At 39.7% G+C, this 14,947-nt stretch overlaps 1 protein-coding gene across 1 annotated transcript; it reads right to left on the reverse strand.

Annotated features, from left to right (window-relative positions):
- Positions 1-1,428: 1,428 nt before the first annotated feature.
- LOC104515721 (28S ribosomal protein S27, mitochondrial-like) lies at positions 1,429-3,449 on the reverse strand (the record flags this gene model as incomplete). Its single annotated transcript, XM_010159810.1, has 3 exons — positions 1,429-1,544; positions 2,763-2,841; positions 3,335-3,449. Coding segments are annotated over 3 exons (310 nt in total), but the record flags the coding sequence as incomplete, so codon positions are not given.
- Between the last annotated feature and the right edge of the window lie 11,498 nt (positions 3,450-14,947).

Raw genomic sequence — 14,947 nt, forward strand, 5'->3', positions numbered from 1 at the left:
TGATTCTATGATTCTATGACCACTGCTTTACACACGAAGGACTAACATAGATTGCCCAAGATTCAGCTCCCAAAGTTAAAAAATATTTCATCGGGCTGCTGGACCCTGAACTACAGCCAAGAGCCTGTCTGCAACAGGACACTGGCTGACCTGTCTCATACACTGGGAAAAGGGAATGGGATATTCAGAAGTAGCTGGGCAGATCTCATAACTCCGCCTATTCCCCACTCCTTAAATAAAACATAGAAAACTGCTACTGAGCATTATGAGCACCAAATGGTGCTCTGTATGGTGTATTGGTAAAAATATGGCTCACTGCTGCCTTTGGATGGGACTGTTACAAAATGCATATTAAATAAGTCACAAATAAACGTGTCATTTGTCCACACCACCATTGTTTACACAATTGGCTTTCATGAAATGCTACACATATTAACAAGTGCTTGTCTTTGAAGAGAGGATACACAAACATGGACAAACACAATGGGAAAGTGAGATTTTGGTCCCTCTGCTTTCCATATACAAGTGATCAAGCAGACTTAACTTCTAGGGAATGAGGGAGAATATGGAACAGGGCAAATGAGCATCTGTTTTCTATAGTGAAAGCTGAAATTACAACCCAATTGAGTAAAACCTTAAGGCATCTTTAATATACATTTGGGAAGATGCTTCATGTAAAACAAATGCAGGCTTCAAGCATTTTTCTTACCGATGACAACATGCTGTTGAAGGCTTGTGCCAAACAACATGAAAAGCAGCTGCCTAAAGTGATGGACATGGCAGAGCCCTTTGCTGGTATCTAACTAAGCCCCTTCCACAAAGGTAGAATAATGCTATTCCAAGAGCCTCAACTGTCATGCTGGCCTTAAGCAAGCGAGATGTAAGAAACTCCTAATCCTTGGAGACAGGAGAGATGTAACGAATTTAGTATTAAAACAAATACGTACTAGAAACAATACACCCAAAGCCAAATGGAACAGTAAAAATGCCTTATAATTCTGCAACATCACCATTAACAGGCTCTAATGATCAGCAATACTCAACAGGGTTCTATGTAATAGGTGACAGGTTTTTTACGTTAACTGATAGACCCTCCTTGAACTGAACTGAAATGCCATTTGATAACCTTCCAAAGGGCACACATTACATCTGAAAATCCCAGTACATCTTCCCTTTCAGGGAAAAGAGCAAAAGGGGTGACAAGTTATTTGATGGCTTTCATATTGTGTCGTTTCTTTTTTTATTTCCTTTCTTCTGTACTTGTAAAAATAATGAAAAAAAAAACCAAACCCAAAACTCCAAGTATTTATCTTTACTATGTAAACTTGGGGGGAAATAAAGTATATTCAAGATTGAATGCCCAACTGACTGCACCACATCATTTAGAAACAGAGGCTTCGTGTATCATTTTGAGTGTGATGAGCTTACCGTACGTTCAGACTTGGTTGCCAGGTACTGGTATAAAACATAGAGAGAAAGAAGCTGTGTTGAGACTTCATCAAAACTTTCTTGCAGCATGATCTCTGTTACTATTGACATAGCATCTACAGAGGAAAACAATACGTAATGAACAAGTGCAAGTTTACACAGATCCCTTTCACACCCACACGTTCACTGATACTTCATTCCTGTACTATGTTTTGAAGTAGTTAGGGGAAAAGTTATTATGACTAGTAGTATAGAATTATATCTTACTTGCTTGGATTATTCAAATACACTGAGAGAAGGAAGAATGGGTTGAACAGCATGAGCGCATTTCAAACTCATCTTAGCTCTACACTCTTCAGTCAGCTCTTCTTTGCTCAGCCCTTCAATCATGAACATTTTTTAAAAGATACCTAAAAATTAATTCTTTGTTCTTGTGTTCATTACAAACAAGAGAAGACCGGCATAAATTCACTCCACTTAAGGTGGCAGGAGAGTACAATGGAGCAGAAATGTTGTCACAGATCACCCACAGCACTCACTGTATTCATCATACAGTGCTGAGGAGCTCCACAGGGAGTTCCCGTGACACACCCTGTCAGCAAGGACAGTTTGCTAAACAAAGGGCTTTGAGCCTGTCACAGAAAAGAAATATGGGTGTTATAAGGGGGAATTCACAGGATAGGAGAGTTCTCAAAATAAAATACATATATGTATTAATTTGCCCTTTAGCAAAACATTATGATAAAAGCTACAGACAAGTTCTGCAATTCTATTGTCCCTTTCAGATATTTGTCTTACATGAGGTTTATGCAAAGAAAAGCTTACTGTAAGTCTACAGTAGCAGAAAACCTGCAATAAAATTAAAATCTTGAGTATTTGTCATCAAACATGAGAAAGTGAAAGACAGGCTCCTCAACATGGCAATTCAGCATAGCTGAGTCTCTCCAAAGACAAAGTCTAGACAGTTTAGATATGCAGCTTTTTTAATAGCTAACATGCATTTTGATTCTTGTAAGGTTCTAATTATCACTAAGAACTCCTATGATGTCATTAGCATGTTAAGTCTGACTTGTAAAAACTGGAGAAGTTAATTTACATTTGGAATGGGATTAATTACAGTAGAAACAGTGAATTGAACATGTTTCAAAATTATAGAATTAATAAAACACCAATGAAATGAGATAAACCCATGCAGAAAAGTAGTTTAAAGAAAGAGGGCATGTTTTTAAGGTCACTTTAGAGAAAATAAACCTAAAAGGTTTTAATACAAAGAAAAGCTCTGCAGATATAAAAGCATACAACTAACGATGCAAAATTGGTACACATTTTCTTACCTTCATATTTCTGCTGCTTTATAAAACAATCCAACAGAATGTTGAATGTAAAATTATCTGGGAAAATACCATACTGAACCTGAACAAAAGAAGGAAAAAAAAATCAGTGAGAAAATCTGCTGTTCAAATCTTCCCAAGTGTAGTGCTGCAGGCATCAGAAAGATGAGAATCATGTGATAGTTAGTCAAGCAACACCAGAAGATTAACATGGCTCCTGTGATGTAGGCCTTCTAACTTCTGAGGTATTGGATTTGGTTTTGCATTTTATCTGAGCCTTTTGAACCAGAAGGGGTACTGCTTTTCAGGTTTTTATGCCCCTCCCGTATCTAGCATGTGTTGGACACCAACACTATTTGAAACTAAAAAGTTTCCTGGGAAAGAAGAGGAAATAAAAGCTGTAAAGAGTTTTAGCTAAAATTGCAATGTAACATTAATTTTTGTTTTGACAAAGAAGTATCTGAACTTAAAATCACAATCAACACGACCTGACTGCAATAGGAATTCCAGGTAAGCCACACTTGTCTCAAAAAGCTGATCGAATATATTCATGGCTTTTTCTTGTAAAGAGTTACCTTATTTTTTAATGTGTACAAGGCTTTGTCTTGTGCACCATATTTTAAGCACTGTCTGATCCAGCTGTGGACAGTCCAGTCTCTCAAGTACCAGCAATTTGGGCTATGCCGAAACCTAAAGGAAAACAAACAGTAAAGGTGACAATATGACTCTGCTATCACAAAAAAAAATTCTGTAATCAACAAACAAAGTTTCAGAACCCTCACCCTCCATGATTTGTGCTGTTTTGGTTGGGATAGAGTTAATTTTCTTCACAGTATCTGGTATGGGGCCATGTTTTGGAGGATTTGTGCTGAAAACAGTGTTGCTAACACAGGGAGGGATGTTTTAGTTATTGCTGAGCAGTGCTGACACAGAGTCAAGGCCTTTACTGCTCTTCACACCACACCACCAGCAAGGAGGCTGGTGGTGCACAAGAAGGTGGGGATACAGCCAGGACAGCTGATCCCAGCTGAGCAAAGGGATATTCCATACCATATGATGTCATGCTCAGCATATAAAGCTGGGGGAAGAAGAAAGAGGTGGAGACACACACACACATTCAGAATGATGGTTTTTCCCTTCCCAAGTAACTGTTATATGTGATGGAGCCCTGCTTTCCTGGAGATGACTGAACACCCGCCTGCCGATGGGAAATGGCAAATGAATTCCTTGTTTGGCTTTGCTTGCATGTGCAGCTTTTGCTTTACTTATTACACTGTCTTTATCTCAACTTGTAAGTGTTCTCACTTCTACCCTTCCAATTCTCTCCCCTATCCTACTGGGGAGGGAGTAAGTGCATGGCTGTGTGGGGCTTAGCTGCTGGCTGAGGTTAAACCATGACAGCACAGATCTAAACCACAACCTCCTACCAGCTACTGTGAAGAGAATTAACTCTGTCCCAAGCAAAACCAGCACATGATCTCAAATAAATCTGTCTGTATTTGACTTTACAGTCAATCATTGCTCTCCAAAGAGCTCCAGGTAGCCCTTTCAAGTAAGAGAAGAAAAGTGACACATATTAATGGCCTGTAGAAATGGGGGATCTGACCTTTTCACAAATGCATTATGTTTTAAACTTCTCACTTTACAGTAAGCCTGCTGTTTTTCCCCTGAAAATATGAATACCGTAAAATAATAGTTTGGTATATTTATGAAGGCCAACTGAGATTGCTATAAACACTGTAGCACTTTGTAACCTTGTCCTTCTGACAGTGTAACATTGTAATGTTGCTGGTCTCCTCAAAGAGCAACACTGCACCACGACTTAGATCAGCAAGTATCAGAATTACATCAAAATACAGCTGGGCCTGAACCTTTGGGGTTTGTGCAATCTGGTGTCTCCCTCTCTCTCTAAGTCATGTCTCACTTCAACCCCTTACGAATTCATTGTGCCTCAGCACAGGCCATCCCTGGGCTGCTGCACGCATCATATACTTGAGAAATGCTTCAGCAGTGAGTCATGGCTCACGCAAGGGGAAAGTGCTGGAGGGCCCTCCCCTGCCCACCTACACTGGCTGTCTTGCTCCCAACAGACGTTTCTTTAACCTGTTCTGAGACTCCTCATGCCATGGCTTCAGAAGGCAACCTACTCCAATGCTCAACCGATTTGTAAAATTAAATACTTTTAAGTTCAGCCTCCTTTATTTCATCCTTATTCAGACATACACACTTTGCTCTGTATTTGAAGAAGTGGTGACAAAATGAATATGGTGCTTTATTTTTGGCAAACGCTCAAAAAGAGTCGAGTGGTACAAGCTGCTCACCCCAGTGAGAAGAGATGCACGCAACCTTTCTCAGTTCAAAATGTATGCATGAAAACTGGGCTCGGTCCCCAGCACACAAGTGACTGACACTTCCTGCAGGAAACTGATGACTGAGTCGGGCTCATGTGCAGATGCTTACAGCCTCAAGCCAAGCTGCAGTACCGTTTAGAGGCAGGGTTGGCTCTTCCATCTGAGTGAGCATGCTTTCCAGAACATTTATCAGATTAACGTGGCCACCAACTTTCTTTTCCCCTCAGTGAATCTCTGTGTATTGCATCCCGCGGCTGAGGGCTACACAGATGACCAAGCCTGGAAAACTACTGCAGAGTAGATAGCCTTCAGAATGCAGAAGACAGCCATGCCAAAAGTGGAGCTAAACCACTACACAAAGACTAAATACACAGTTTTGTAAGTGGTACGTAAAATCCCCCCATTAAATTAAATTAAACACAGAAAGAAAAGCATGCTTTGAATACTAAATTACAAACATCTATTTTGTTGCACTAATTGCTTTCCTTTTTTCTTCCCTCTGGAGTTCAAATAATGGGAACAGCAAGAATGTATATTTGCTTTCATCAGAGTCCTGTTCCAATAATGCTTACAGGAAGCATCAATTACAGGCATTTGGATTTAATCATATTTTGATGAAACAATTATCTAATTCCTACAAACTGTTTCACTAGCCAGAGTGTGACACCAGCACCCAGGAAGAAAACTGCGAGCATAAGTTGCTCCATTAAATGACTAATATTGTTTCACAACTGGAAAACAATACTCTTGTCTTATAAAAACATGACACTGATGCTCTCAAAAGACTTGGGCCCTTCTTTTGATACAATCTTTGTCATCCTTCCTAGTAGTTAGTTACCCAGGAGGAAAGCAAACATTAAAAAAAAGCCCAAACAAACAAACTACCAAAACAAAAGGTTCTAATGGGTTTGAATATTCACCTTTTTGCAGAGCTGTATTTATTCTCTCTAGTACACCACAAGTGTGAGGGAGCACAGCACTTCAATACCTCCTTGGGAAGTATTCAATACTTCAATTCCACCTTGGGAATCTACAGCCTACTGTAATGGTGAAATGCTTCTAGGTTTCAAAGTCAAATTGCACTTGGACAGTAAAAGACCTAAAGGGATGCGATGCAGTGTAGAAACAGGATGAAACTGATCATCAATCAACACAAGTTTCTGGAGTCAATATGCACAAAATTCAGAGTATGTTATAAAAACCCTTTTAAAAAAAACTTCACATAAGCTTTGTAGGGCTGGGACTGATTTGAGAGTGTGTCTGTGTGTGTGTCTACAGACAACCACAGGATCTATCAGACATAATTACTATACATTACTAATAAGAATCACAGAATGGTTTGGGTTGGCAGGGACCTTAAAGATCATCTAGTTCCAACCCCCCTCCCATGGGCATGAACACCAGATCTTTACCAGGTGTCCACTGCATTAGGTACTATGCAACTAAAAACCAAACAGTTTCTAAATCAAGTAATTTTCTAGTTAATTCTAGTAATTAATTACAGAACAGTTGTCTGGGAATGAAGAGAGAAGGCTGGTGCCAAAATTTTTCTGTCTCCATGCCAGTAAGAATGCAATATATATAGATGTACATGATCCCTCAACATTACATACTTCCATTAATCCATGATGCAGTAGGAGAATTGGAAGTTAAAGGGAAACACGTACAGTGCAATTTTTATTTATTATTATATAATGCTGGGATGAGCTCTGTCTCTATTCTAGCTGAGAAGATAAACCAATAGAGTATCTGTTTTTACAGCTAACCTAGAAAAACTAACCAAATGTTGTGGCAGACATTTTTATTTGAAAGGGAATCAGGGAAATGAAGAGATTGCTGGTCATTTTGAAAAGCATCAACATCTTCCTCCTTCTCTTTCTCCATGAAACACAAACCAGGATGCAATTAAGGAAGGCAATATGTTCAGGGACAGATGAAAAGACAGAAGGAAGCTACAACTACAGAAAGCAGAGGATTCAGAGTGAATTAAATAAAGGAAGTCATGTAGCAATTGCTGTGTGTTTAATGGAAAGACCAGGAGGTTATCTTGCAGATGCCTGCTGCTGAAAATCATTTTTCTGAGAGCTAATAAAAACCGGAGAAGCACAAGATTCTTATAATGCATTCAGAAAAGACAAGAAGCATCCATAACAGTATTAGGGGGAGCTCCCTGTTGGTACACTCTAATGTTAATGGCTAAAGAATCAACATGGTCACCCTTACAGTCACTGAATTGAGAGCATCTGTCCCCATAGGGAACAAGACCAAGAGTATCTGCAAGACAAGGAGTTCCTGAAACATTGTGGTCACTGTAAATCTAACAGCAGACAGTGCAATGGTACTAGAATTCCCCTTATTTTGGAAAATTGTTCAAATTATGCAGTCCAGAAACTTGATTTTCATTAAACCACTGCTTTGTTCTTGCAAAATGATTATAACTTGGAAGAGACACAGTGAGTGTACAACCTCAGTACAAGGCTCCAGAACATTTGTAGCAAAGCAAGTGCACACTCTCTTGCTCACAAACTGGCCAGCACACTGGGCTAAGAATGCACTTGTAGTTTACTAATTTCCAGCACAAGGTCTTATTGCTCATAGTTTACAACAGTGCTGAAGTGCTCATGCTGTGTTAAAGAACCTGAACAACAGAAAAGTTTATCAGATGCTCACAGTGTTTGATAGTGTGCCTACTACTACTGCTCCCACAGTGCAGAAAAGCTGAGTTGCTTCCCGTTATTTATTTTACATGGTCTTTCAAATTTGTTTGGTGCCATCAAGTGGTGATGCACTCTAGTGCTGCTTTCACATACCTTGTATTCTTGAGGGAATTAATACAGCAACCCTGAGTACAATCAGAAGCACCAAGACTGTATTGTTTTCTCTAGGGAAGTTCACTGTTTTGGAGACAGTCACAAATGAGGAAGACGGTGAGGGAAAATTTGCTGGGTTACAGAAGAGCAAATTCTGTAGGCTGAGCAAAAAGACCTCAGCAGATCTGTTACGAAGCTAATGAGAAGTTCCCATTTTGTACTTGGTGTCTTTCTTAAGGGTCAGCCCAATTGCTGGTACTGCCAGAAGTTATCCTTGTGCAATACACTTTTCCTTTTCACTGCACCCCCAGCCCGCCTCGCCCCGGTCTGTGAAACAGGAATGAGAGTCCTCTTCCTTTCTCCAAGTTTGTCTCTGCTAATGAGAAAGGGTTTCATAATGATCTACACAGAACTGGACGATCTCCTAGGCCTCCAGATTTATTCCAACACTTTCTGAATTTGACTGCATTTTTCTTTGCTAATTTTGCATTACCATATGTAAAGCTAACTCCTTAAATAAAACTATAATATACTATAATGTTCTTCTCTGTTCTTACACTTTAGAGATTGCTGTACCATCTTCTGCCACATTGCAAGGAAGTGGAGAAATTCACAACAGAATGACACTGAGCAGTCTCCATTCTTTCATTATTTCTAACATACATCATTTAGATGTGTTATTGTGCTTTCCTCAGAGTTAAAGCCAAAAAGGTTTCCTATGTTGCTACTTCCCTTGTAGGATCTAGTCCAGGAAAGGAAGGAACCTATCTAGTGGTAGTCACTGTAACAAATTTCTTCCACCTACACTTTGGATCTCTCTTACTTCTTTCAGAACCAGAGAGAAACATGTGTTAGAATGTTCATTTGTTTTAAGGGTGGTGGGGGGGGGGGAGGGAGAGCCATATTTCTTCTCATACACTAAAAATTCTAAAAAGTCCTGAAGAAAAATCTAAGGAGGTTTAAAATTAATAAATATTGTAAGAAATGTCTCTGTGAGCCAGGAAGAAGCCCTCTCTATGGAATGAATCCAAAGCCACTCCACATTTTACCCAAGTCATAGAGACAGAGCTTCACAGAGCTGTGAAGCTCCTTGGCAATGCCATGTTTTTTGATTCCCAGGCACATTTTTTAAGCTACAGTGCATAATGATCAAATGGATTCCACGAAGGCTTAGCTTGGAAACTGGAAAGCTAAGTCACCCAAAACTCTCCCTTTGTTTGTCATTTCAAGCCACTGGCCTTGGGAAAAATCATCTGCATTTTAAATGAACTCCAAGGCATTGCTCATGTGCCAGTATCACAGGCAACAGCCCTGAAAAAAATCTGTGTTGATTGAAATTTCCTTTTAAATATGAACAAAACTTTATTTTTCCATCTCTTCTTTGCCTGATTCTTAGCATACACCTTTCTTTGTATGCATCCTTTTAAAAATCTTATGTGTCCTATAGGACATATCTCATGCATTAACTGCCTACACTCAAGCAAAACCAGAGGGATGTCTTTCCTTTTGCGTTGAAATAAAAACTCAACTAGCATATGTGGTATACGATTCAATTACCAAAAGCAGTAACAGGACAGATTTTAAAAATCAGACAAGTCAGTTGCATCAGAGGGTAGTCTAATGCTGAAGCAGAATTGTGCTTTCACACAGGAAGAGAAGCGCTTTGCAGACTCCCTGAGGAAAGCCCACATTCAGCCCTTAGTCTGTTTTAATTTTTATTCACTTTCCCCAACCTCTGATTTCAAACTAATTTAGGTCTTGATTGCTTTGATCATAAAATTAATGCTTCTAAATTAGGCTTGCTCCACCTCCACATGAATGCATATTTCTTGCACAGCGTCTTTTGTTCAGGAGTTGCACCGAGCTCTAACACTGCTGATGAAGGCATCAAAAGAGGCCTAAACAATCAGTTTTTCAATATGGAGAAATTACCGTCCAGAAGCACAGTCAAACATCAAGGCTGAACAGGAGACTTAAAGAACACTTTTAGTATCGGGTCTTCCTCTCCAGTTATACCACATTCAGCTTTTATTTCTGCTGACCCCGATGTTACAGGTTTACCTGTTTCTTGGTAACCTTTATGCTTGGTAAAAGGACCAGATCTGGGACAGGAGATACTTTGCATAAAAGTACATACTATGCAGTCAGTTAGGAAGTCTCAGGATATAACCCTGATAACCACCTTCACCTAACAACTGAAAATACATAATCACCATTCAGCAATCTCAGAGTAGCTACTGCATTGCTCAAACCCACAATCCTGCACAGAAAGCCCAGTTTTGCGGTGTCTCTTCCTAACAATGACAGTCACGTACAGCCATCAGCCATTGAGCAGCTAGGATCTAGTTTACCCTTTACTGACGACGTAGCTACTTTGACAGACAGTTATTAGAGTTGATTAATAAATGACAAGCTGAATCTCTGACACAACAAGCATTTCTGCCCATTGTTGTCCACCTCTTCTATCACTAAATTCTCTGCATCCTTTTGGTGGATTTAAGGCACCTTTGTGAGTGGAACATAAGGAACAGACTTCTTATGTTAAAAAGAAAAAATAATATCATCAAACAGTTGCAAAATCCTATATAAATGTTTTAATTTTCAAAACAGTGTATGAATGGAGAAGCAGTTCACAGCAGCACAAAAGAAATTCTTTGCTTATACATAAACAGACATGAGAACCACCACAAAAGAAACAGTAACAGCAACAGATCCAGAGACTGCAGCAAAGTTTGAAGCAATTTATTTAGATTCATGGCTCTGTAAAGTACCTGAACTACTTATCTGTCCTCCCATCCACAGGCAGTGAACATAACAGGACTGAAGGGGAGCCGCATTTCCAACCATCTGCCATCAGGTTATACCAGGCACCCTTGAACATCTCTAAAATTGTCTGCAAAGCACAGAGAAGAGGATTCCTCCAGACAATTCAATCAACTTAAGTATCCCACAGGCTCACCTTGATTGCCTTGAACCTTTATACTACTTAGTTCATAAGCAGACGGAAAAAGCAAAGCCCAGGATCAAATTACATACTGCTTCTCAGTACATTGTTTGTCCCTGGGCAAACTCTTCCAGACTGTTAAATGTGTTTCCTAAAAAACTCCTCTAGTCCTGTAGATTCAAAATACTCCAGTACTATGCACTCCCCAGCAGGCCACCAATGGAAATTCACTTCTCAAAAGAACATGAGCCTGGGTTTCTGCAGTATTAGCTTGGTTGAAGGTGCTCTGTATGCCTCAACCTGACATAACAGGACATGAGTCACAGGCCTTTTCTAGCTAAAAACCAAAGGTCTTAACATTTAAAGATCCAGTATCAACGTGCTTCCTTGTTCTAACCACAATATTCAAACAAGACAGGTTAAAGGGAAGTTCGCCAGCTAGCTCACTAAAGCTAACGGGCTATTTGGGGATCTCCAGTGAGACCGGTAGAGAAAAGAACACTGTGATGGTACAAATATTGCTACCCAGAAAAGGTAGTGGTGCCCAGTTTAGTTTCATGCAGAAAATAAATCCAAGTAATTTCATGGACTTTCAGAAGTTTTATTTCAAATGCAAACTATGAAACAAGCAACCCCCCTTTTCTGGCTTAACTCCATTATGGTCAAGACAGAATGATGAGTCAAACAGCGTGGGAGATTTGCTTCGCTTCTTGTTGCTTAGAGATACATATCCCTAAGGGAAGAACCCAAATAACCAGAGACTTCAACACAGTATTTCTGTTTTTCTCCTCCTCCTAGGATGAGAGAGTGTCTTGTTACCCAACAGCCTCCACCTCTCTCACTGCTTTTGTAAATGACAGGCAGGAAAATGAGATCTTCTTCTCTAACATATGAAGAATCCATACTACTTTCACTATAAACATGAAATTCACGCAAAGAGCAACAGTTAACAAGAAAATGGAAAAGATTTGTCATAATAATATCAACAATAATAAAAAGCCCACCTTTTCCCCAAGCTATTGACTGTAAAGGACACTGCTCCTAGAATTTCTCTCTGTTAAAAACATTTCTGGGCTTACAGATGAAATGACTGGTTTTGAATACAAATGCCATTAAAAATCTACTGATTGAACAGAGTATCATAGGCTGAGGAAAACATGGGGAATGTTGGAACGAGCTGTTGCTATAGTGATTCTGATAAGATACTCTCTAGTGCCTTTCCTTGTCCTTGTGCAACCACAATGAAGTCTAATTTAAAAGCAGCTCTTCCATTAATTGTATCTTTTCCTCGTATCCAGGCATACAAAAACATATATAGAGAGATTAAGAACCGTACAACACACTGCATTTCTTCCTTGGGGGGGTGTTTTCAATCAGCAGTTTCTAAGTGTGTCAGGCTAAAACTTGCTGTATTAAAGCTCATCAAAGGGTCAGTTTTGCTGAAATCTATAATCATGACTCTAAAAACCGATTAACACAAAGGCTGTAAAGATGGCATAAGTACTGATGTATGTAAGTACATTATACTAGCCCAGCTACTTAATTAATTCTCCACCTGTCTGAAAGCTGGTACACAAGTTATTGACTAGATGTTTATGAAAGTTCATTTGCAATTTGTAATTGCCGAAATCACCTTTGTACCTGGTTCACTTTGCAGAGAGAGACCCTCTGCTAAAGACTGTCAAAAAGTCAGTTTCTAGCAGAAAGCTAGTTCTAGAAAACTAGCTGGATATTGGAAATAAGTTTAAGACCTTCTGGGTACCAAACTCACAGGCTTTCTTCAACCAGTGCTATCTGTAAGACTGTGTGATTTTAGGGAATAAATTGTTTCAAAGCTAGTTAGATGTTTCATTTTTAAAAATAAACAAATTATGTCAGATGCTTAGAAAACCTCCAACTCGTAGCCACTATTGCATGGATGCCCCAGAAAAGCCTAAGTTCCAGTATTCATTAAACAAGCTGGACAGATGTATCACCAAAGACTTTTCAAGCTGACAAGACAGCAACTCCAAGTTTTACAACAGTTCAGTGTCAGAGGGAACTGAATCAGAGTTAGGACCAATGTTGCAGTGTTTCTGCCTTCTAGCACTATGCTTAAACTATGACAGTACACCCTTTTCATGTCATGAAAACTGTATACTTTATGGGTACGCACAAAATCACTGTCAAGAAAAGCCAATAATGACTTCTTATTTTAAGAGCAGGAAAAAACCCAAACCTGTAACTAGATATTGCTATTACAGTGTGTGCAAACAGTAACTTTTTAATGGTGCCTAACAGACAGCCTAAATTTAATCTGAGACATATTTAACATAATTTTGTCAGAGATCTAATTCACAGAGTGCTCGAGTCCATGTTGTAATGATGCTGCATTTTCCATTAATTCCACTCAAATTCTTCATGCTTCACAAAAAACCTCCCAGAAACACATCACACAGCAGGTTCAAACTACTGTAATGTTACACCCACTGACATAACTCTTGACACTTATCAGTTTTATCACAGTTGAACTCGCACAGATTACAAGTGAGGTATTACTCTAACCTGGGTATCAAAGGCTGCAGTACAGAAGCATATGAGCCAAACTGTTTATTCTGCCAAGCTCTTCAGTTTCACACCACCATGCAACCTAAGCAAAAAGAAGGTGCTGGCAAGACAGTGCTGAAGGAATACAAACACTGAATGGATCTTAGTAGCCAACTTAAACAAGGGAAGAGCCAAACCTTACATTTACTGCCAAATACTTGAAAAACTGCATTTGCTCAGTTCAGCTTTCACCTTTTCAGATTTTCTTGCCACAGTTTCACAGTTTAAGCTAACCTAATTTTGACCTACTACCTGTGTCCTTTTCATGCTTCACCGCTAGTCTGATTTCCTTGTGCACTGCTGTCCTTCTTCACCCCATAAGCAAAGGGGAGGTGGAGCTACATGACAAGCTGTCAGGGTAAACAAATTAGATCTTCATATTAAGCATAAACACCTGCAACAGAGGGGACAAAACACCTGATGCTCACCTCCAGTTTCAGTCACAGCCAATGTCAAAAATGCTACTATGTCCAAAAATTAAACCATAGGTGCATAGCCAGGACCTGGCTGACAGGCAGTCCCCCAAGAATCTGCCTACATTTCATGTCATGTTTCAATAAGCAACAGCTTATTGCTTTTTTTTTTCTTCCATGTATTTTCCTAAGAAAACTACTTTTAGCAATAAACACCAAAATTGAGTCTTTCATGATACATTTTTAACTGTTCCCTAACCACAGTGTAACCCAATCACACTACTTCAGAAGGTGACTTCTAGTTAGCATATCTCTTCGTGTATCTAACATCTTCCAAGCCCAGGGGGAAAGAAATGCCCCTTATTCCATTGTGTGTAACGTCAAACACATGGACTAGTAAGCAAATCAAGGATAAACATGGCAAAACTGACACAAGAATTTTGTCAGGCAGTTTGAAATTTGTGGGTTTTTACTAGCTTTGTGATTGTTTTATTTTTACTCTTTTCAGTAAAATACTGTACCATCAGAGCTGTTGCTTAGAGGGAGAGAGTAGGCACCTTAAGTACTGCATGTACTGTAGGACCAATGTTCCCTTGCGTAGGTAGGCACAAGCTGCACAGTAAAATAAGGTTGCACTTACTCAAAACAGGGAGAGGATTTCAAAATGCAAAGGGCTATCTTGGTTCCTCCCCTTTTGAGACAGGAACACAGCCAAGTCTGTTAGTTATAAATACAAGCCACTACTGTCTTTGCTTCTGCTGATGAGCATCAGAGCACAAAGCAAGGTCAAGACAACCTGCCTCTTCGCCGTGTTGCAGTGGCCTATTCTGATCCTGTACCCAGGCTCTGAACTGACATTTGCAAGTGTACAGTTCTCCAAGGCACTCACAGTTGTGCTGGGTTCAGTCAGGAAAGAGTTAACTCCCTTTACTGTGGCTGCTAGGAAGCTGTGTTCCTGGATGCAGAGAGCAGCACTGAGGAATGCCTGTGCCAGATTCAAGGTCTTTCTCCGCTTCTGATCCTGCAGCTGCGTTTCCAGCTTTCACTGTCTCACTACATGCAGTGCAGGGGACACACAGTTCAG

Source organism: Eurypyga helias, unplaced genomic scaffold (genome assembly GCF_000690775.1).
Source record: "Eurypyga helias isolate BGI_N326 unplaced genomic scaffold, ASM69077v1 scaffold51850, whole genome shotgun sequence".
Lineage (NCBI taxonomy): Eukaryota > Metazoa > Chordata > Aves > Eurypygiformes > Eurypygidae > Eurypyga > Eurypyga helias.